The sequence below is a fragment of the Mesoplodon densirostris genome, chromosome 1 (genome assembly GCF_025265405.1).
Source record: "Mesoplodon densirostris isolate mMesDen1 chromosome 1, mMesDen1 primary haplotype, whole genome shotgun sequence".
Taxonomy (NCBI): Eukaryota; Metazoa; Chordata; class Mammalia; order Artiodactyla; family Ziphiidae; genus Mesoplodon; species Mesoplodon densirostris.
This window is the reverse complement of record NC_082661.1, coordinates 234,412,366-234,435,261: the sequence shown is the minus strand read 5'-3', so window position 1 is coordinate 234,435,261 and position 22,896 is coordinate 234,412,366. Positions and strand designations below refer to the sequence as shown.

Below are 22,896 nucleotides of genomic sequence, written 5' to 3'. Positions count from 1 at the left end.
ATATGCAGGTACGTTTTTCTTAGTAGATAATCCCAGGTGTTTTCTTTGGGGGCATCTCTTCCTAAACCTTGCTTTGCTGGACTCGGAACGCAAACAAGTTGTTGTCATTGTCTTGATAGGCAGCGCAGAGTCGAGGCTGTTGGCTAACAGCAGGGTCTGCGGTTCACAGCAGACCACTTTCTAGTCCATCCTCCCAGCATCCCCTGCTGTCGGTACCATCCATCGCCCCATTTTCCCGGTGAGGAAACATCACCTCTCTGGTTGAGTGGTTGAGTGTAAGATACTGAGTGATTTCGTCAGGCCTGTGAGGGAGCTGACTTCAGGGCCCAGACTCTTTACTTCCAAGCGCTTCTGCCTGCTGGCACATACAATGAGCCACAAGGCCAAATGGAAATAATGTTTCAAGTTCACTGCTGGGTTTTGGTTTTTTTTTTTTTTTGCGGTATGCGGGCCTCTCACTGTTGTGGCCTCTCCCATTGCGGAGCACAGGCTTCGGATGTGCAGGCTCAGCGGCCATGGCTCACGGGCCCAGCCGCTCCGTGGCATGTGGGATTCTCCCGGACCGGGGCACGAACCCGTGTCCCCTGCATCGGCAGGCGGACTGTCAACCACTGCGCCACCAGGGAAGCCGTTCATTGCTGTTTTGACTCACCTAACAGAGAAAACAGAATGTTTACTTTTGTGGATATTAATGCTTTATCCAGCCCCACTGATGCTTCATGAAACGGAGCCATAGAAATCAGTCTATTTAAAACTTTTGCCCACCCCTCTAGGTTTTTAAGATACCAGCCTGCCCTATAAATAAACATAAAAAGTGCTGTCTACTAAATTTAGTGAAAATCAGTCAACTCCAATGAAAAGCAGAAATTTTATTCATTTTCCAAGTAGAAGATTTAAGTCAGAGGAAAGAAATGTAAGCTCTTCTCTGCAGTTTTATTTATTTTGTTTCTTAGACTTTCTGCCTTAGGTATTTGGCCCCTTCTGACAGAATCATTGAGAAGGGCCTCCGTATAGTGCGTGGGGTTTGTAGGTTTTGTGGGATGATTTTGCCCAATTCCTTGTGTCGTGAACTTGGTAAGAATGCATCTGAGCTCACAGGGTGGCTGGCTGTGTATGAATTCAGTGGACAGATTTCAGTGTCATCTGTCGTGGGAGGTTTAGTGGAGGAATGACGTAGCAGCCTCAATTCAGTGTTTCTTGAGAGCCCACTCTACTCACCACAGTGCCCTGTGCTGTTGTCAGATGTAAGAGCTTTATCTTTTCTGTGTTGTGTTCAATTCTCCTGAGGAGCCCTGCAGGGCAGTGGGTTAACACACTGACTAAGAGACAGACACTCTTTTTTTTTTTTTTTTCCCTGACACATAGTTGATCTACAATGTTGTGTTAATTTCTGCTGTACAGCAAACTGACTCAGTTATACGTGTATGTACATTCTTTTTTATATTCTTTTCCATTATGGTTTATCCCAGGACATTGAATATAGTTCCCTGTGCTATACAGTAGGCCCTTGTTATCCATCCAGTCTGCATGTAATAGTCGGCATCTGCTAATCCCAAACTCCACTTCCGTCCCTCCCCCTCCCCCCTCCCCCTTGGCAACACAAGTCGAGACAGACACTCTTTCTTTTTTTTCAAGATTTTTTTTTTTTGATACGGACCATTTTTAAAGTCTTTATTGAATTTGTTACAGTATTGCCTCTGCTTTATGTTTTGGATTTTTGGCCCCAAGGCACGTGGGATCTTAGCTCCCTGACCAGGGATTGAACCTGCACCCCCTGCATTAGAAGGCAAAGTCCTAAACACTGGACAGCCAGGAAGTCCTGAGACAGACACTCTTGAGTCCAGATCTCACCTCTGGCACGGAGGAGCTGGGAGGACTCTGAGAAGGTACCTGAAGCTGTTCCCTCCCCAGAGGAAAGAGGAGGGGAATGAGTCACTTACCCCAAAGGTGACAGGCATAGCAGCATCTTCACGGAATCTAAAAAATCTACATACAGCTGACCAGACTCCCAGGAACATGCGGCCAGGGTAAAAGAGCAGCAGACAGCTGCTGACACATCAGGAGCCACGCAGGGCAGAATTTTAGGAAAAATCCAGCATGGCTCCTGTGAGACCGGAGGGAGATGTGATTACCCTCCGAGTCAGTGCCTTCTGCTGCTATGTGTCTGTCCGTCTTTGTGTGCAGCCCCAAGATATGTGGTCTTATTTGAACAAATTCATTTGCCCAGCTGGTTATTCCCCATTTAAAGTCATCATCTTTTGTTTCTGACATCATGGAAAAGAGTAAGATGTCTCCGAGGAACAAAGAAACAGAAAGGATATCATGGTGATGGTTGGTTGTCGAATGGATTGTTTTCCAAGAGTTTTGCTCTGGGTCTCTCGTTACCTTGAAATGGCCTGGTTTTCTGTCTGGATGAATTGCCTGTAAAATAATTTCCCATGATAGATATCTGTATATCTCATAGGTAATACTACTTTAAAGCTAATAGTTAGAAAAGCAACTGAACCTTATTGACTGCTTTTAACTGCCCAGACTTATTGAGGAGCAAAGGACTCACCGTGTAACCATAGCTGAAGGAAAATCCATTTGGTCAACACCATCGCTCACCATATTTCAGCTTCATGCACTTTTCAAAATCGATTTTACTGTTCATTTTATAAAATTGCCCCCAGGGCTCGTCAGCTTAAGGGTGCTTTCACAGTTAGTCTGTGCACCGAAAAAATAACCAATGTTTTGTTCTGGTCAAGTTGAATCAAAAGGTGCGTCTTCTAACTTGACTCCCGCAAACCCCACAGTTCATTCACTTCAGGTGCAAGTGGCAAGGGGCTTTCTGAGGTGAGTCCCCTGTGGGCCCAGGCACCTGCCCACTGTGGGGTGCAGTCCTGAGCGCCAGCCTTGGGGACCCTCTGGGGCTCTGTCCCCAGCCCATCCCGAAGCCTCATTTCCTGTCTGTACAGTAGATGGGTTTCCTTTTGGGGACAGTTAACAGAAAGCTTCAGCTGAGTAACACAGGTTTCGTCCGTGTCGGGACCATTTTGGCAGCAGTGGTTTTAGGCTCACTGAAGTGTGATCACCATCAGAATTGATTTCTTGACAACATCCTCTTTGTGTCCGATTCTCGCAGTCTTTGATTATGCCTGTCTGCTGTCAACTTTTATTACCTGAATTGTTTGGATTTTGATTGTCCAAGGGAAAGTCCTCCTCTCAAATTGGTTTCTCTCAACGTCTCTCCTGGAGTGAATGCATCACAGAGGATGTAGCCTCATTTCCATGCGTCTAAGGCAGGGGTCAGTGAGAACGCTCGCGGAGTCCAGCTCAGAGGTGTGTGCTTCCTTCCCGGCTTTGCTGGCAACAGAGCACAAGTGAAATGGATGGGACCGGAGTTCCGCTCAGATTGTAGGGGCTCCCAAGCTCTCTGGGAACATGACCCAGAGGTGGAAATTGCGGGGACCAGAATAGGACTGTAGACCCATCTAATCATCTATTTCTTGAGTCAGGCTAAAGAGCATACCCTTGGTGTTTGGAGTCAGTTTCACAGCTGCCTGAAAGCGGCAGTGAGGGTCCAGGATTCCAGCTTCCTCCACACACTCGGAGGAGAGCGATGTTTCCTGTGCCAGCCTCACACCACCAATGAACTAACTACCTCTTGTTTTTCCCCACTGATGAATCCTCTGGATGCGTCTTTTTTTTTCTCCCTTCTCTCTCACTGAAGGATTTCCACAGCCCCTCCTTGTTTCCGTGAGAAGCAGAGGGAGGCTCCGTTCACAGCGTAGGCCCCGCCTCCCACCCCACTGCAGGCCCCGGTCCCTCCCGTGGCCGCGTCCCTCGTAGGGGCCTCCTACCACCTGATTTCCATTTCCACCCCAACACCAGCAGTGATGTCATCTTCAGGGCCATGTTTCACCAAGTTGTGGGGTCCCAGTTTTTTTCTCACCTTGTAAGAGGGATCAGACTCACAGGAGTGACGGGAAGCACAGAGCTCCCGTCCACGTGCAGATGCCGGGCCCTCTTCCCGTGGCGCGGCCCCCGTGGGTACCTCCCTCCGTAGGGCGGCTCCTCCTGGCTCCTGCCAGCACGGCCCGGGCGGAGCGGCTGTCACTCAGCTGCAGGTACGGGGTCCCCCGAGCCGTCAGCCACTCCCCCGCCCCACAGCACGACCTGCCCAGTGAGGTGTAACCTCGTGCGTGAGTCACCCGCATCGGAGGAGCCAGAGCGCAACGAAATACCATGTGCTTGACGCGGAACTCTGAGTGACAACAGGGTTTGTTTAGCCGTGTCAGGGATGCTGCAGAGTCAGGCGGCGCCCATGCAGGCGCGCTCCCTGACTTCTCCGGGGAGGGGCTGGAGGGACGCAGGAGAGAGGCCCCGGGGGCGTTCCGGCCGCCCTCCCGTCCCCCCGGAAGCCCCGTATGGGGGGTGCCACCGTTCCCCCCCCAACCCCCCCGACCTGGGAACCGGTGTGTGTCAGCCGCCGCGGAGAGCACCACGTGGTCTAGGTGTACCTTGGCAACGGCAGCACCTGAACTCACCATTTTCTCCTCCTGATTTCTAAGCTAATTGCTGAGGGCCTTTGCTACATTTTTAATATGTTAAGAACCTTTCAGCAGCTGGCAGCTCTCAAAATAATGCAAGTGGTGGGGAAGTGCGTTCTTTGGATGGGCAAGTTGCCTCGTGTTGTGCCCGGCCCTGGCGGGTGCTCAGTTTCAGTCCCCAGGAAGGCGGGGATGTGACCGTCCTTCGTCAGCGGCAGCGGAACCCGGAGGGTGAGAGCACAGGCTGCAGAGTCCCAGCTCTACTGTTTTCTCGCCTCAAGGGGACCTCAAGCAAGTCAGTGCTCAGAGCGTCCCCACCTGTAAAAGAGAACTCCACTAGTACATCGCCCACAGAGTCGGTGTTGGCACTGGATGAGTTAATGTAGAGAAAGCACCCGTTCTTGTTGCTGTTGAAACTACTCTTAACATCATTAGCAGCAGCAGTAGCCACGTGCCGTCCCCACCCCTTCCCCCCGCAGGGCTGGCCACTGATCCCCGTGTAGCAGGTATTCAGGCAATAAAGCCAGGGTCCCCATAGCTGACGGGTCACTCCCTGCCACATAACCAGCTGTCCCATAATGTGTGCTCTGTGGCCTTTTTCTTCTCCGAGTCTGCCACCGGGCAGCTGTCTCTATCGGGTTTCATTCTCCTTCTAAATATAGTCCAGCCTTATCCTGCCCTCTCATCAGATTCCCAGGGTGTGTGACTTAGGACAGGAATGGCAGTTGAGAGATCAACCTTCATCCTCTTGCAGCAAGATAGTCTTCTGGCATTTGGTCATCTCTGAAGGTAGGCTGGAAAAGTCGGCTGCGGGGCACCTGGCTTCAGGGCCCCATACAAGTGTGGGTCAGGTTCCTTCCCAAAGCAGCAGGGAAGGGAAGGGGACCCCTCTGCCTTGCTTCACCCCAGCAGTGACCAGTGGACAGACCCACTGGCAGTGGAGGGTTCGTGTCTGCATCCAAGAGGCTGGCCTGGCATTGGCTCTGGGTGTCATGGGATGCTTTGGGAAATTTGATTAAAATGTGAAAAGGACGCTTCCCAGTTAGTCGCAGAGCTGTAAAGAGTGTCTGGTGTTACACAAAAGCCAGGACCAGTTGTCCGTGCCACTTGGGCTATCTCTTGAAGGAACAGGTTGAGACATAGTCGGCCGGGAGACTTGATGCCCTGTGTAGCTGAAGGTTCAGCTCTGTCTGATGTGGGATAGATTAGTGCTGGTTTGTTGCCTCTGAGAAGGACGTTAAGGGTTCCCTAATGCAGTGGCCTTTCTGCGTTGCTCTTTTTTTTTTTTGGCTGCCATCACGTGGCTTGTGGGATCTTAGTTCCTCAACGAGGGATCGAACCTGTGCCCTAGTGCAGAGTCCTAACCACTGGACTGCCAGGGAATTCCCGTGCGTTGCTCATAATATGGTTTTCATGTAAGGGAATTAACTGGTCCATTGTTTTCCCGAGAAAACCAGATGGCTGTGCAGCCATGTTCACAGGGACTTCTGAGATCCGGGCCAAGCTTATTAGCATTTGCCAATCTCACAGGAAAACGAAGAAGGCCTTTCCTAGAATGCTGTGTGTTTTTTTCTTGGTAAGCAGGCTTCTGATGTAAAGAGCCCGAGCGGGCAGCCCATGTGTGACTTTGCATCCATCTGTCATTCTCCGGGCGGGGGCAGCTCGGCCTCCTGCAGCCCCGCTGCCCACAGCTCGCCCTGTCACGATCGCAGACTTCCCCGTTCACTGCAGATTGTGTACTGAACCCACATATCCCCCAGTGAAGCACAGCTCCAGCTCGGAGAGGCTGCCTCACAGCACTGACATGAAAAGACAAACAGAAATCTGACTTGCCATGTTATCCATCCAACAAAAAAACCACCCAAGGGCAGAGGAATAGATATTCATCACGTCCCAGCAATTCAGCCAGGCCTGTGAGTTCAGTATTTCTAGGTGGATTTAGAAAACCTTTCCTCGGCAAAGCAGTGTCCTCCTCCTGACAGCTCTTTTCACCAGCAGGCCAGCCTCTCTGGGTTAGAACAAAGGGAATCCTGCTTATCTGATTTGGGCCGGTAGCGGGTTTTCTCCCTCTCCAGTGGTTTGTGTGCCATTGTGGAAGTTTGAATACTTTTCCATAAGTTAAACAGAACTTTCTCTTCATGCTGCCTGGATTTGCCTTTATCTGTAGTCAAGCTCTGGCTGCTGAGGTGGCCTTTGCCCAGGTTTGGCGTGAGCAGAATAATACCATCAGCTTGAAAAGAGATTCAGGAAATGATTATGGGATGATTCAGTAGGCTTGTCACCAGAGAATGCAACTGTTATAAAGGGCACGTAGTTTGTTTTTGTTTTTGTTTTTTTACGGAATTTCTACTTTAGCAGCTGTGTGCCTGTGTATATATCATAGCATCGACAATAATGAAACATTGAGAGCACTTTTGTTAGTGTGTCTCACTTCTTCCCAGTATTGTATTTTTCCAGAATGTTCTTTTGGTTAAGGAAGGTTCTCTGAAAGGGGCGAGGGTGAGAGCCTTACCTGCAGTATAAAGTTAAAAAGGAATATTTTTAAGGAAAGTGTGGTTTGATTTGAATTTCAGCAGGTAGGGGAAACCTACTATCTAAAATGCATTTGGAAACTTCAGCCTCCCAGATGTGGGTGGAACATGTTTTTATTTTCCTCACTGAAAAACAAAGGGTGGGGCTTAGCCACATTTCTTGGTTTTGCCAAATCCATCTGAGCAGGCAATGTAGTGTATAATTCAATGAGTGCCTTGGGGATTACTCTTAAGCATAATTGTGGCAATTCCAATATTTAAAGGTGAACATGGTATGATAAAGGGTGAGCGTTCACATGTGATTTTTTTTAAGAAAAGACAAGGTGATGGGAGACGTTGATTCACTCATCGATGCTAACCAGGCAGCTGCCATGACCCAGCACTGATGTAGTTCTAGTCACAGAGAGAACGGGCAGCGTGGCCCCTGACTCACAGAGTTGGTGGTCCAGAGGGGGAGGAACAGGAGGGGCTTCTTCAAGCACGTCTCCTTGATGAGCCAACCCAGGTGATTGTTTTCACAGAGCGCAGTGAGAGCCAGGATCAGCTGGGCCTCGCTCGGCTCAGGGGCCTGGCACCACCCTCCACCCATCATGTGGTCTAAGTGGGTCACGTGCCTGTGTTCTTACTCATTTTGAAAACGTGAAAACCACTGCTGTTCCCTCTGGGAATGATGTGAAGATGAGTACATTACGATCCACTTGTGATTTTTCAGACGTAGAATATTCTGTTTGTTCCTTGGTCTGCTGCTTTCCTTACCTTCTTTTTCTAGCCATCGCTGGGACTTACAGGAGAAGACAGGCCTGGAAAGACACAGGACGGTAAACTCAGGCTAGACATGCTGCTCAAGGATAAAGGTTGTAGGGTAGGGTACCCATGGCGGACACTGAGAGGGCGAATGAGTTTAGGGGATGTCGGGTTTCAGCGTCCTCCGGTCCACAAAGTCCAGGCTGTCTGCAGTATGTTCATTCCTTTGACAGAATGCTGTGTAAATGCATGGTGACCGTAGCAGAAGTAGTAGAATACTTGCTGTTTACTGAAAGTGATCAGAATTTTCTGGTGACATCTCTGTGTTTGGGGAAGTACCAGTAGATGTCTCAGGGATGCAGAGGGTGACAGTTTCAGAAGGCTGATCTTTCATTTTTGGAGGCTTTATATCATTTTCTTTTTCCTTACAGAATGAAGTTGGCCTACTGGAGTTCTTCCAGAATGTGATCAAAGGAACTAGGGCAGAGCCAAAGACAGTGACTAGTTGGGTCCTCAACACTTTTCTGGGCTTTTTAAAGCAGCAGAACCTTGCCGTCAGTGAGAGGTGAGTGGGGTCTGGGGGCGCCTTTTCCTTTGTGGTGACCTCTGTGTCCAGAAGCAGTTGACACAGGGCAGGGCTGGTGTTCTGCGTTCCTTCTTCCCCTCAGGATCTCCTGACGAGACACAGACATCCCCTGTGCATGTCAGAGTCTAAAGCTGTCCGCCATCCACTTCACATCTGAAAGCTCGTTTATTCCGGTCTCTGACCGTCCACGCTGTCCTTTGTACTGGGCTGGGCTGGGGGCCTACAGATGAGTAAGATGAGGAGTTTCCTACCTGCAGGGCATCCAGAGTGTAAGAAAGCAGACAGTCGGCTCAGTACGATCCCGTTACACCGCAGGTGTGTTCAGGCCACCATGAATGCACAGAAAGGGGACCTGCACCGAGGCTGGGGCATCAACCAAGCTTTCCCTCAGGAGGGAGAGCGAGTGTCCCTCAGAGACCAGGCCCTGAGGACTTGCCAAGTGGAGGGAGGGTTCCGAGCCTTCTGGACCATAGATGCAATCGTGCGACACTCAGAGACAAGAGGCGTGGCGGGCTCAGGAGGCCCAGAAGCTCCAGGGTGCTCGGAGGGAGCAGGGGAGGTGCCGGGATGGGCAAGGCCACCCGGGAGGCTTCACACGCCTTTGTCAGCAGCTGTCAAAGGCCTGAGAGCGCACGCTCACTCCAGTTGCCCTCTGGGGGGATGGGATGGAAGATGGAGCCGAGGTGGGAAGCCCAGTTGGGTACCTGTTACGGGAGCGCGCGTGCGGAACTCCCCGTGCCTGGGCCCGAGCGCGGTGGGCCAAGATGAGGACAGTGATCTCAAGTCCACACGACTTCCACCTCCCTCTCGTGGGCAGTGGGGTGAGGTGCAGTAGAGCCGTTCAACCTGGTGGGAGGTGAAGGAAGAGGCACAGGTGGGGAGGACACCATGTTCCTTTTGGACATGCAGGGTTTGAGTTGCCTGTGGGACAGACGTCCCCCTCGTGGGGTGACTGATAGGCAGTCAGATAGGTGGGCCTACGTCTGCTGGGAGGCGTCTGGGAGTGTAAATCCGAGAGTTCTCACTTGTTCAAAACTCAGCACGTGTCAATTGAGACTCCGCCCTATGCTAAGTTCTGTGCCGAGCGTGGGGAAAGCCGGTCCACAAGACAGACGCGGTCCCCGTGGTCCTTACAAAGCAGCGAGTTGGGTGCCCTGAGAAGGGGGAGAGAAGAGCTGAGCTCCCTGCTGAGTGAAGGGTGGGCGGGGCCCAGCAGGCCAAGGAGGGCAGCGTGTGCGCGTGGTTCGAGGGGAGCCCGAGCGTGGCATCTCGGGGCAGCCAGTGCACGGTCCAGTATAAGCGGATCACGGACTCAGCAATGTGTAGACGGTACTGGGAGCCGTTGGAGCAGGTGAGAGCTGTCGGGGAGGATACGGTGTGACCGGGCCTGAGACTCCCTGGACTACCCAAGGAGCACGGGCAGGGAGGGAGGGAGAGAACCAGGAGCACGGGTGTCACAGGAGCCGGAGAAAAGGAGAGTGTGGGGAAGCAGAGAACGAGCAGCAGGTTTACATGTGGGTGTTCATCAGGGGCACACAGGCAGGGGCCCCGCGGGAGGCCGAGCTGTTCTTGGGGAGCGTCGTTGCTGCAGCAGCGCCCACGGCCATATGGGGAAGGAGAGCCGGGGAGACAGGCGTGTGCGGACTGGTACGTGAGTCCAAAGAGTCGTCTGTTCAGAGAAGTTACCCCTGCGCGATGCTGGCTTCATGTTCGGCCTCTTGCTCGCAGTGTGTTTGCACAGGTACCAGCGTGGCCACGTGGCTCTGTTTCACCTCCTCACGTGGCTTCTTACCAGCCGTGACCTTGGATGAGCCACCCTCAGTGCCGTCATTGTAAATGACAGTGATAGTGCCTGCCTCCAAGGGTTTTTGAGAGGAAAACACACGGCGCCCGTGGGCCCTTAGTGTCCGTTTCCTTCTCTATTCCGTGCTGCTATGTGAGGTACCAAAACGATGCCCCCCCGCCCCCGATCCCCAGACTCCCACGGCATCTGTTGCCTGTTTGTCTTTCCTTCTTGTCCTCTCTACTCAGAAACTTCAGTCTTCACACTGAAAAGCCCGGGCCCATTCAGGCAGAGTTGATGGAGGAGGTATAGCTGTACCAGGGCCTGAAAGGATGGAGAGGTCTTGGTGAAGGAGGGGCCGGGCGACATCTGTGGGGAACCAGGGCGTGGGGATGGCGAAGGAGCAGCAGCTTTGGGGGGCGGGGTGGGGGGGAGCATAGCTGGCAGGAGCAGAGGCTGGAAAATGGCAGAAAAGGACAGTTGACCATATGATTGGGGTCAGGCCGGAGCATGGAGGGTGTGGAAAGTCGCGGGAGCTGAGCCGTGAATCCGGCGCTGGCCATAGAGCACCCTCTGCAGAGCTCGTGGAGAGCCAAGCAGGACCCCAGCCCGGCCCTTAAGAAGCTCTGTGTCCTGGCGAGGACTGGACTTGTGCACTAACGCTTTTACCTCAAGGCAGAACGGGGTGCTTCTTGTTTAGAACTACTCACAGAGTGGTGCAAGCACAGAGGGACGAGGCCACGTTCACCTGAAAGGCTCCGGGAAGGAGTGGTTGGAGCTTTGGGAGGAGATCTAACTCTTAGCTTTCAAAAGCGTTTTCCACGTTGCTGACTGATTGCTAGAGTCACTGAATTTCGGTCTCAGCAGAGACCTGAGCTGCCTCTGGTTCAGCTCTTTCATTTAGCAGGGGAGGGAATCCAGGCCCCAAGAGGTAAGGTGCACACCTGCTCAGACGGGAAGCCAGCCCCCTGACTTCCAGACCCGTTTCTCTATATATTGATCTGTGACATGAGGGGTTTGCTAACAACCATTTTAGGAGCTTCTACAGGAGCTGAGATTGATACATTAGCCTGTCAAGGGAACTTGGAGCCTCTGGTATTTATCCAAACAATTCGTAAGCACTAGAGTCTTAAGAACTCCAAGGGGGGCTTCCCTGGTAGCGCAGTGGTTAAGAATCAGCCTGCCAATGCAGGGGACACGGGTTCGAGCCCTGGTCTAGGAAGATCCCACGTGCCGCGGAGCAACTAAGCCCGTGCGTCACAACTACTGAGCCTGCGCTCTAGAGCCTGCGAGCCACAACTACTGAAGCCCGTGTGCCTAGAGCCTGTGCTCCACAACAAGAGAAGCCACCGCAACGAGGAACCCACGCACCGCAACGAAGAGTAGCCCCCACTCGCCGCAACTAGAGAAAGCCTGTGCGCAGCAACGAAGACCCAACACAGCCAAAAATAAATAAATAAAATGAATAAATGTATCAAAAAAAGAAAAAAAGAACTCCAAGGATACGAAACTGTAAATAAAAGTGTGCTTGGTTGTTCCAAAGTCAAGTAAGGAGGAAGCTAAGCAACAGTTCTGTGCTAGAGTTTATGTAGAACAGGAACTGAATAGGAAACAAGCTCTGTGTAGCAGCTCTCACAGTCTACACAGTTCAGGCAACCCTTGCCTGGGCTGCACATACCAGCCTCACCTGGAGCAAACATTAACCAGTGAGCAACCTCGGCAGCTGGGCTAACGTTTCTAAAGCCTAGAAGAGCAGTAGCTGCAAAGCTAGCAGTAGTCTCATGATGACACCAGGCAAGGGACACTCCAGAGATCACGTTGGCAGGAAGTGATTTTGCAAGTGAGCGTTCATCTTTAAAGACCCCTCAGAAGACTGGTGTTTAAAGGGTCTGGCCGGAAAAGTGCTTGTTGAACTTGGCTTTTTCATTATTTTGAGTATATTGCTTTTTTGGTTAATAACTCATAACTGTTCATACCAGGTTTGATTTAGTTAGGGAAGTGGAAGTTACTGATTCCCTGACCAAGTATTTCCTGGTAATATCAGGCCGGTGCAGCTGTCCAGTTGTTCACTCCAGCCGAGGGCCTGAACTTGCGGGTCAGCTGCGGGCAGCAGCTCCTGAGGCGCTAGGAAACCAGGGAAGGCCTTTGAGCTGAGAAGGGGCTGAGGCTGACAGGAGGATTAGTCCGGCAGCGTGATATGCGGGGCAGCGTCCAAGAATGGGATGTAGGAGGTGGGAGCCTGTTAGAGGTCACAGCCGCAGGCCTGTTTGTATACAGCCTGTGAGCTAAGGAGGATTATTACCTCGTATATTTAGAAACCAAAACAAAGACTACATGACCGAGACCAGGTGTGTTGCACAGAGCCTTAAAGATTTGCTCTCTGGCGCTTTCCAGAAGTTTGCCGACCCCTGGCTTAGAACATGTGTGGGGAGACAGGAGCCCGGGCCACTCCTGGCCAGCGGGAGGAGGTGGAGGAGGGCACTCAAGGAGGGGGGAGAGAATGGGAGGCCCAGGGAGGAGGGGTTTTCTCAGGGGTGCGGCAGGGTGGGAAGCTATTATGTTTGGTAACTAGTGAGGGGAGGTGATTTTAAAAGAACAGCATCTGCAGAGGGATAGGGTTGGGATCCAAACAGCAAGGGCAGACAGTAGCCACTGATGCTCTTCATTGGTAAAATAATAATAATAATAATAAGGTCAGGCAGAAGCAAGTGACTGCAAGATCACTTGGAGGTACTGTCAAGACAGGGCAGATCTGAGCACTCGTGAAGGTGTGGGGTTAAAGCCGCAGGAGGGAGGAACCCAGCATCCAAGTAGGATGCGTAGCAGTGGCAGGTGATGCAGGCAAGAGCATGGGTCCAGGGGGCTGTCTGATGGAAGAGGAGGAGGCGGGCACCCTAGAAAATTCTGAGCCTTCCATCAGCGGATGACCTTATGATGTGGGAGGTGAGGGTCCGTGCTGAGAAGGGGCGTGGGAAGGAGACGCTCTAGAACAGCAGCTTGGGTGGGAGTGCCAGGCAGGGACGCTGGCACGTTAGCAAGATGAGCAGAAGGATTGCTGAGCAGCCACCTAGGTGTCCGTTTCTCCCTGTCTTTCTCCACGAGCCTCTGCGTCCCGTGAGCTTGGGCCTAAAATGAGCTTGGGGGTTGCGACGGGCCGCACGTTTCACAGGAACGGGGGTGGCTGTGGAGGTGTCAGGGTGTCTGCTTCCAGAATCCAGGCTGGAGGTGGAGTCGTGATCCCATAAGAGCTCCAGGGGACTGGGTGAAGTTGGAAGGCTTGAGAGATGCCATTTCCCCTCGTCTGCAGATGCGCCGGGCTGGGGATGGGAGACTAGCCTTCCACGTTGGGCTCTTCTTTAGTGGAGACACACCCACGGCCCAGAAACCAGCGTAATCTGACAGCAGCCAGTCAGTAGCTTGTGCTTCTGCTGCCGTTCTGTTCCAAATCGGCCGATTTATTTGTTGAACCTGATGAGGGGGGCCTTTCAAGGCCAGGGTGGCAGGTCCTGATCTTTGTCATCGTCTTACTGGAGGTGAGCCCTGGCCCAGCTGGAATTAGTCGACGCAGTGTCCCAGCCGTCCCTGTTGGGGGGGAAGGACTCTGTGACACAGATACTGCTGACCTACTATGTGTCGAGCACTGTGGGTACAAAAGGGCGATCGAGAAATCCCAAGTCAGTGGAGATACCTCCTAGTGAATGAGGGTCATTGGCCGAAAGGCAAAGTATTTTTAGTCATGCTGTATTCTATTTCTGTCCTCACATCCCTTTATCATCAGCTCGTGTGGGAGTGGGGACCCTTTTGTTTGCAGGCTTGAGAAATCTAGTTCAACCTCAGTGCTTATTACAGGTTCTGCACACAGTCTACACTCTAATTGGCCTTTACGTTTACTAGGATCGTAGAACATCCAAGAAACCTGAATTTTTAAAACAACCTGGATTCTTTATTACTTGTCAATAGGGTGGGAAGTTAGAGAAAGGGTGTCTTGATTCCCCAGCCCTTTGCCCCTCGTCCTGCTGAGATTTAATCAGGGTGGTCCAGACACTCTGCAAACCTAATATCCTCTTGGAATGATCTTTTATCCATACTTCGGGATAAGCAGACACTTGCAGGACAGTGGGCCGCCTCTGTGTGTCACCTGCCTCACGTGAACAGCCCTGTGAGGTTTCACTGCACCTGAGTCAGACCTGGTGCACTTGCACTCGGTTGGCCTGGAATTCCGGGAAATTGGCGTAGGGGCTAAGCAGTAGTTTCCTTTTTACTATCTAAGAGCTTAACAAAGAAATTAATAGTGAGTGATGGGAACTGAGACTTAAACAGAAGGTGTTTTCAAGTAGTGTTAAACGTTCCAGAAGCTTTCATTTACACAGACACAGACACACTAACGTGCTATTTATAAGTCATTCCAGTCTATTTAAAACTGGTCCCCTCATGACCTCAGACAGACAGCGTTTCATTAGTCTAGTTGCTGCATGTGTTTAAAAGTAGCAAAACCGTGTATTTTAAAAGAAATAGTCTGTAATTCAGTCTTTCCACTAATCCTAGGCACTCACCTCCCCCTTCACCCCAGAATGTCAATTAATGACTCTTTAGGCCTTTGGTTGCCTCTCGTCCTTTTATATCATGGGATCTTGGCAAATAAGTCCCTTCCTAGAAGTGTAGGCACAATGAATTCCAGGCCCTTCTGTGAGAAGCTGTTGAGAGCCTGCGGGAGAGAGCAGTATGTGGGTGCCCATGAGGATGGCTGACAACATGGCTGGTAGTCATCACGTCCCTAAAAGACAAGCTCTTACGATTAAAAAGAATTTAATATTTGCACAAAAACACTCGAAAACTGGCCTTGTTAGCTGTTTTGTTTGAAGTAATTTTTAGGCTGATCTTTCAGTCGAAAATATTTAATGACTGGGTTTTGGTTTTTTTCTCTTCTCCTCATGGTTCATGAAGTTTGCACCCACCTCCTTTTTTTGACTAATTAAACTGAGCAGTTGTCTGTCACTACAACTTCTGCCAAACTACGGTTACTGTTGGGTAGTAAAATAAAGAAAAACAACACTGGTCACAAAAATGTGTTCTATCCTAAAGTACAAAATAACTGGGCTTCCCTGGTGGCGCAGTGGTTGAGAGTCCGCCTGCCGATGCAGGGTACACAGGTTCGTGCCCCGGTCCCTGAAGATCCCACATGCCGTGGAGCGGCTGGGCCCGTGAGCCATGGCCGCTGAGCCTGCGCGTCCGGAGCCTGTGCTCCGCAGCGGGAGAGGCCACAACAGTGAGAGGCCCGCGTACCGCAAAAAAAAAATAATAATAATAAATAAATAAATAAATAACATAGAGCCTAACTGGCCTGTTACTTTTATTCCTGGGTGTGGATTTAATTATTCAAACCTTCAAAATCACGTGCTTTGATTTTAAATAACCATAAATGCATACACCGACAGTGAAATGTACATGTTTCTTCTCTCCTTTTTGGGGCTGCTAGTCCTGTCACACCCTCTGCCCTGGCTGAGCTGCTTGACCTGCTGGACAGGAAAGCCATCTCTTCATCCGCAGCTAAACAGGTATGTCCCCACCTCCCAAAGGGTCCGACCACCCTGCCAGCCCCGTACATGTTTTATGTGAAACTCAAATGCCATCACTAAGTGAATTTCATCTTTGAAGTATTAAATGCTTCTAAGTGCTATTTTTATACTGAGAGGTAGAAACATTATTTTAGCAAATGAAATAAAGCCAGTACTATGTATGACGCAGGTAATTTGCTTCTCATCTTTGCTAACCAGACGGAGTAGTTGTTTGGCTTTGCCCGGAATGTTTCCCAAACATTTGTTTATGTGAAAGGCGGGCCCTGAAGCTCCTGGGGGCTTCGGCCTGTGCGCTTCCCCCGTGGCCTGTGTGGCCGACACTGCTCCCTGGCCCTTGTCCTCCCTCTCCCGTCCTCTGCAGCCTCCCACCCAGTACCAGGGACTCGTTTGTCTTGTCACGTGGTTGCCCCTGAAAGTCAGTCTTCCAGCAAGAAGGGTGAGGCCAGAGAGACTGCCTCCCACTTAGTAGATCCAGTTTGACACACAGGCCCAGTGTGTGAAAACCCAGAAAAATAGCATCCTCATCAAAGACGGCCCTCCGCCTCACCTCCAGCCCCACCTGACGGTCTCAGGTGGGCGCAAGGTCCCTGGAACTCAGACAACTCTTACAAATAAGCACCCAGAAGGATAAAGAACACCAAGGCGGCCGCCTGATCTCGACTTGAGATATCACAGCTGTCAGTTATTCAGCCAGTAACTTAATGTTATTTTAATGGTGCCTTTGGCATTTAATATTTATACATGTCCTCAGTAGTGGCAGGTTACACAGTGAGGCTTTGGAAAAGCGGCTGCTTTTGGCTAATTACGAGGCACCATGGAGCATACACCCAGCTCTGTGCTGTGAAACTGGGGATGGGAACTAATAAAGGCTCTGTTTACCCACCACCAAGTGAGGCTGTCAAGTATAGGGACTGCGCCACATTTAGGAAAGGGTTTTGGTTGCCTGGATGTCAGAGGAATACAAATGTTTATGACAGTGCTTAGCAGTAGCAGAATGATTAGATGGCCTGAGGGCAGAAAGAAACTCTGTATATACACATAAGAGCAAATGAATTGTTGTATTTGAAACCAAAGAGGAAAAAAACCTTCTCCTTCCTACTCCTCCTGCCCCAGCAAAGAAAACCTAGGGCAGATAATATGTTAGGTTCAGAGGGGAGAGACTAGAACTGCTGGGGGATGCTGACAGCTGGGTTCAGATACAGATAGAGACATTTTTGGATTCTGTCGGCTTCCAGCGTGTTTAAACGAGGTGGGGTGAATCCTGGCTTCTGTAAGGCAATCACAGAACCAAAATAAAAGTCTGATTGTGTGTCCCATGAGGGCATCTCCCTTATACACCACTGCCTTAGGGGATTTGCTTTTTAATTTTTCTACCTTGTTTTCTGTTTTGTAAAAAAATCGCTGATCTTCTGGTGGAAAAAAAGTGGTATTTGTTCATTGTAACAAACAAGTAATGCTGAAAAATATAAAGATTTTCCAATACTACCACCTTGAAATAACTACCATTGACACTGGGTGAACGGGACTTCCCTGGCGGTCCAGTGGTTAAGACTCCGCGCTTCCATTGCAGGGGGCGCGGGTTCAATCCCTGCTCGGGGAACTAAGATTCCACATGCTGCACGGCGTGGCCAAAAAATTTTAAAAATTAAATATATATATATATATTGGGTGAACATCATCCCAGGCAGCTTTCTGTGCATACATACAGTTAGCAGGATGGATTGTGGGCTGGGCAGACAGGAGCTTAGAAAAATAAGGCTTTTGAAAATAAGAGGTTTTAGTGTACTGTTTTTTAGTTTTATTTTTTAAGAAGTGTGCAGTTCATTGGTTTTTAGTATAGTCACAAGGTTATAACCATCACCACTATCTAATTCCAGAACATTTTCATCTCCGCAAAACCATAACCCTGCATCCAATTAGCAGTTTCGCCCCATTAACCCCTTACCCTAGGCAACTGCTAATCTACTGTCTGTCTCTATGGATTGGCCTAGTCTGGACATTTAAGATAAATGGACTCATACAATATGTGGCCTTTTGTGTCTGGCTTCTTTCGCCTACTAGTGTCATGTTTTCAAAGTCCAGTACTTCATGCCTTCTTATGGCTAAAGACTATCCCATCCTGTGGACAGAACCGCATTTTGTCTACCATTCATCAGTAAGTGGACGCTCGTGTTGTTTTCTGTTCTTGGCTCTTATGAATAATGCTGCTTTGAACACATATGTACAGGGTTTTGTTGGCGCATATGTTTTCAAATCTCTTGGGGCTGTACCTATAGGAATGGAATCTCTGGGTCATGTGGTAATTGTATGTTGAACATTTTGAGGACCTGCCGGACTGTTTTCCAAATGGGCTGCACCATTTTACAGTCCCGTCAGCAGTGTGTGAGGGTTCCAGTTTCTCCACATCCCCGCCAGCCCTTGTAATTGTCCTGCTTTTTGATGGTTGTCATCCTAGTAGGTGTGAAGTAGTAGCTCATGGTGAATTGATTTGCATTTCCCTGATGACTAATTACATTGAGCGTCCTTTTTATTTTTAGAGTCTACTGTAAAATGTGACACATAAATGTGTTATAATTAATTTTTACTGAATCTGACAGAGGAATCCAAGTAGGCCTTAGGCTTTAGAAACCCTGTGAGACAGAACGACTCTGGTTCCACTGGTTACTGGTGTTTCCTCTGACAGAACTGGAAGAGGTCCTACTAGTGACTGAATAACCAGGAGATGAGAAAGCACGTTGACTGAGAAAATGACTCCTAAGGATGACAGATACGCAGAAAGAGTCATCCTGCCCTGAGAACGTTCTGAACTCCAAAGACTCTCCCACTTTACGTCTAATTTATTATTAATCCACCTCTTGCCATCCGGCTCTCCCTTCCATGATTGTCCATTATTTTCATCCCTGACACATTTCACTGCACCTTCCCCCGAGGTGTCCCAACAGTGCTTCTGAGGTTTACAGACCTCATCCCCTCAGCTCCCTGGGCCCCAGCGGAGTTAAGAGGTTGCTGCCGTGAGGTAGCCCTGTCTTTCAGAAACAGAAACTCAAAGGTTATCACCCTGAGCAAACCTCCTGGTAACTGTAGACAAAAGCACCCGGGCTCCTCTCACAGGATCCGGTTCTGTCTAATGAAGGAGCCCCCGTCTCCTCCCCTCGCCAAGGACAGGGCACACCACACTCCCACCTGCAGAATCACAACACCCCTGCAGCTAGCATGCCAGGGTCCTGAGCCTCTGGGGACTCGGAGGCCCCGGGCGTTGTCCAGATTGCTGGCCAGCCAGGCCCCAGGGGAAATCACCCCAGATGCCTACGTGTGTCCTCTGTGCGAGCCTGGAGTAGGTGCAGACGGTCCACCGTCTCCCAAGGATTGTCCCTCTAGTGCTTCCTGTGGGACCAGGCTGGACTGGGATTCCACAGAGATGGAAGTCGAATTATAACACGCGAATGTGCCATTTAAGCAATTTCCTCTTGTCTACTTTGGGGCCTACTTTAAACAGAAATCACCAAAAACCTTTTAATGTAGAAAATGTTACGTCGTGCAGTAAAACTTACGAATGATTTGATGTCTTTTTCTCCCTTTTAGTGCGCCAGTTCTTTGCACATATTCCCGTGCCCTGCTTCTCTTAAGGGCCTAGATTGATGTCTGTGCCTTTCTAGAAGAATGAGCTTTCACGATACGTGCCTTTGCCCAGAGGGGCCCCTCTCTGTCTGTCTGTCTGTCCGTCCCTCCCCGCCTCTCCGGTCTTTCCGCCACCCTCGGACCCCGGAAGCCCCACACAGGCAGGGACAGGCCAGCAGCCTGTGTGCTCTCCTCCTGTCCTTCCCTCAAGATTCTTTAAAAATAGCTCTAGCTAGAGAAATGGTTGGCTAGTAGTTAGGAGGGCGTGTGCTCGGTCGCCAAGAACTGAAGCCTGAGTTTCCGCCCCATGCGTCAGAGCCGGCTTCGGTGGTCGGGGTGTGATCGGGGGTCCCCAGCTTGCAGTACTCCCAACCCCGGTGGCCATTTATTTTTTTATTATTTTTTTTATTTTTTGCGGTACGTGGGCCTCTCACCGTCGTGGCCTCTCCCATTACGGAGCACAGGCTCCGGACGCGCAGGCTCAGCAGCCATGGCTCACGGGCCCAGCCGCTCCACGCCATGCGGGATCCTCCCGGACCGGGGCACGAACCCGCGTCCCCTGCATCGGCAGGCGGACTCTCAACCACTGCGCCACCAGGGAAGCCCTGGTGGCCATTTATTAACCCAGATGACCGGCCCTGCACCAGGACCCCCTTGTGATGTGGTCCATCTTGGGTGAGCAGTAGCAGGCCTGGGAGCTGCACGCCTGGCCAGAAACAATTGTACTTCGATAGCACTTCCCAGGGTGGTGATTAAACACAGACAAAAGCTGAGGATTTATGCCGCAGCACGAGGCTGGCAAGCACAGAGCCACGATGTCTGCAGCCAGGAGGCCCGGGGAGGCCGCAGAGTCTGGCCTGGAGGCGGCCGGGCCCCCTTTAGTGGCTCCCGCCCTGCTGGGCTACAGCCAGGAGGGCACAATCTGTGCCTTAAATAGGAACAAGCAGAGGATTGGATTCCGGAATCCACTGTGTCAGCCCAGGGGTGCTAATTTGGGAAGTGAGTAAGCTGACGTGTCACTCTGGGAGTGGGAGAACCGTGCAGCCACCGGGCATTTGCTCCTGGAGGCTGCTGAGGTGTGCTTCCCTAGGTCACTCCTTGGTACCCCTCCCCACTCTCCCAGGGAGCAGCCAGCCTCTCCGCGTGTCGAAGCATCGTCCCAGCCTCGTCCTGCTTTTCCTTCTGGAAGGTGTGGTTCGGCCTTTGGTCCCTGCCTGCCTCAGTTGCCTTTATTCTTGTGATTTGGGCCCAAGCAGATCCAACCAGTGTTTGGGCCTGTCGGGTCCCAGCTGTATTGGGTGTCAGGCAAAGGCTGACCCCTGGGCGGCCAGCTCAGCTCTGCACTTTCAGCCACAGTGGCTGCAGGGGCCTATGACCGCCAGGCGTTCAGCTCCTCCCAGGCCTGGGCTGCAAGCAGCGTCCACCCCTGCCAGGCTTTCCTGTAGAGAGTTGCTGCGTAGATTCTCATAAATCACTCTTGCAGGTGATTTCTGTTATAAGCTAGGGATCTGATCTCTCTTGAGATCTCCATTCTCTCTTCCTGAATGTTGGACATTTTCAACTAGAAACTTTTTTAGGAGACTCTGCAGATGAACAAAATAAACACTGGTCAAAATCCACCAGTGGGGGGTCATTTAAGTAAATCATGATGAATATTAGATTTTTTTGTTAATACAAGAAAGTACTTCTGTAATCAGTGAAACAGAAGCAGGTTACAAATTGTATATGTGCTGTGATCACAGTTATGTTACAAAACAGAAAGAAAACCATGGAAGGTTTTCTTATACCAGTATACCAGAATACTAACATTGGTCACCTTGAGGGGATGGGAATCGGGTAAGATTTCTCTTTGTCTTTTCTGTATTTCCTCCCTTTTTTTCTACAGTGAACACGTATTGAATTTTATAATTAGGAACAATGTTTTAAAATTGTAAGTCTTATTCAAGAGAAATAAATCTATCAGGGAAAGGGGGCAGAGAAGCTCTTCAGACGCTGAGTCTTATCCGCATCACACATTGTCTGTTCTCCGGTTCCTGTGCTGTGGGTGCGCCATCAGTACGTCCGCTGAGAGCAGGGGAGGTTCTTACCCACTGTGTGCCCCTCTCTCCTCAATGCCTTTCTCATTGTCGGCTGAATACACATTTGAAGAATTGAGTTGGAGGCACTTATGTTCAGTATTTTTCTAAGAGCGGGACAGGTCTGCGTACGTGGCCAGGGCTGTGTGGTGGTCGCCAGTGTGTGCCCTGTAGGCGCGCTTTCGGAAGGATGCCCCAGAGACGCCTGTGGGCCACGGTCACCGTGGGCGCCTGACAGCCGAGCTGAAGGCACACTGCTCCGGGCAGAGGGGCTCCTGGCTGGAAAGTGCTCAGTGCCGACTGCTGGCTGAGACGGGGATCCCCTCCCCTTCCAGCTCACACTAGAGAAACAGGCACCGTGGAAAACTGCCCTGGGTCACCCCTTCTTTACAAATGTCTTCCTTTTTTCTAACTTTATTAAGTTTGGGAATTGGTTATCTTTTTAAGTAGAAAAATACCCACACCGTCAACTGCTAATTATCCTAGCCAGGTTCGGGGCCACATCCACCTGTGGGGATGGATGTGGTAAGCCTTGGGCCCTAAGGATTGTGATTTATGTTTTTCGTCATTTTCCATTCTGTATCTTCATTATGGGCCCCTCTCTCGCCCCCTCCCCAAAAAAACTCCCGTTTCCCAGCAGAGGCCAAGTTTTCATGACCCCCTCTAAGCGCAGTGGTTCCCTCTTGCAGCCCGTGTGGCCCCATCCTTCACCAACATGTCACCGCAATTAATTAATTCAGTGGCACTCCCGTCAGCAGGGGCCCTGTGAGTGATCATCTTCTCACACTCCCCGCCCTCCCTGCTGCGCCCTTGGAGTCGGCGAGTGGGGACGACCCGTCTCCACCAGCGTCTCCACTGGCAGGGTCTCGGGCTCTGTTCTGAGGGCGCAGCTCAGCGCGGGGAGGCCCCGGGTGTGTCTGCATGCAGCTGGGGATCCACTGACTGCTCTTGCACCCCAGCAAGTGGAGCTGGCAGAGAGCTGACCCCGCCCCTCTCCGCCCGCAGGTGTTTGAGGAACTGTGGAGGAGTAAGGGCAAGACGCCGGCACAGATTGTTGCAGAAAAGAAGCTTGAACTGATGCAGGATGCAGAGGCGCTGGAGCAGCTCTGCCGCTCCACGCTGGAGGCACATCCTCAAGTGGTACTTAGCCCCTCGGGGGAAGGGGGTCTTCACGCGCAGTGGCAGGTGGGCAGGGGGTCGCCGGCAGAGGCCCAGGGCCGGGGCCACCTGAGGACTCAGCCAGGAGCCCCTCTGATTCTCCCCCTTGCAGCCCAGCGGTGCTTCCTAATAATGGTTGGCCCGGTTTCATCAATAATCCCCCAGTTATTTTTGTCAGTTTTAAGCTAGAATCAAGAGATGAAATGAGGTGACTATTGGAAAAATACAGCTTTTCCTAGAAGGAAAATTCCCCCCTGGAGCTTAATCTCATGGAGGTTCGGTTGAAGGGGGGT

At 51.0% G+C, this 22,896-nt stretch overlaps 1 protein-coding gene across 3 annotated transcripts in view; it reads left to right on the top strand.

Annotated features, from left to right (window-relative positions):
• GATB (glutamyl-tRNA amidotransferase subunit B) overlaps positions 1–22,896 on the top strand; it is an 82,399-nt gene that overhangs the window by 53,786 nt on the left and 5,717 nt on the right. For all 3 annotated transcript variants that reach the window (XR_009534101.1, XR_009534102.1, XM_060116335.1), the window contains exons 10-12: positions 8,239–8,372; positions 15,653–15,731; positions 22,451–22,585. Coding sequence is in view for 1 of the 3 variants with exons in the window: in XM_060116335.1 (XP_059972318.1) it covers positions 8,239–8,372; positions 15,653–15,731; positions 22,451–22,585 (348 nt within the window). In the remaining 2 variants the exon portion in view is untranslated. The remainder of the gene's footprint in view (positions 1–8,238; positions 8,373–15,652; positions 15,732–22,450; positions 22,586–22,896) is intronic.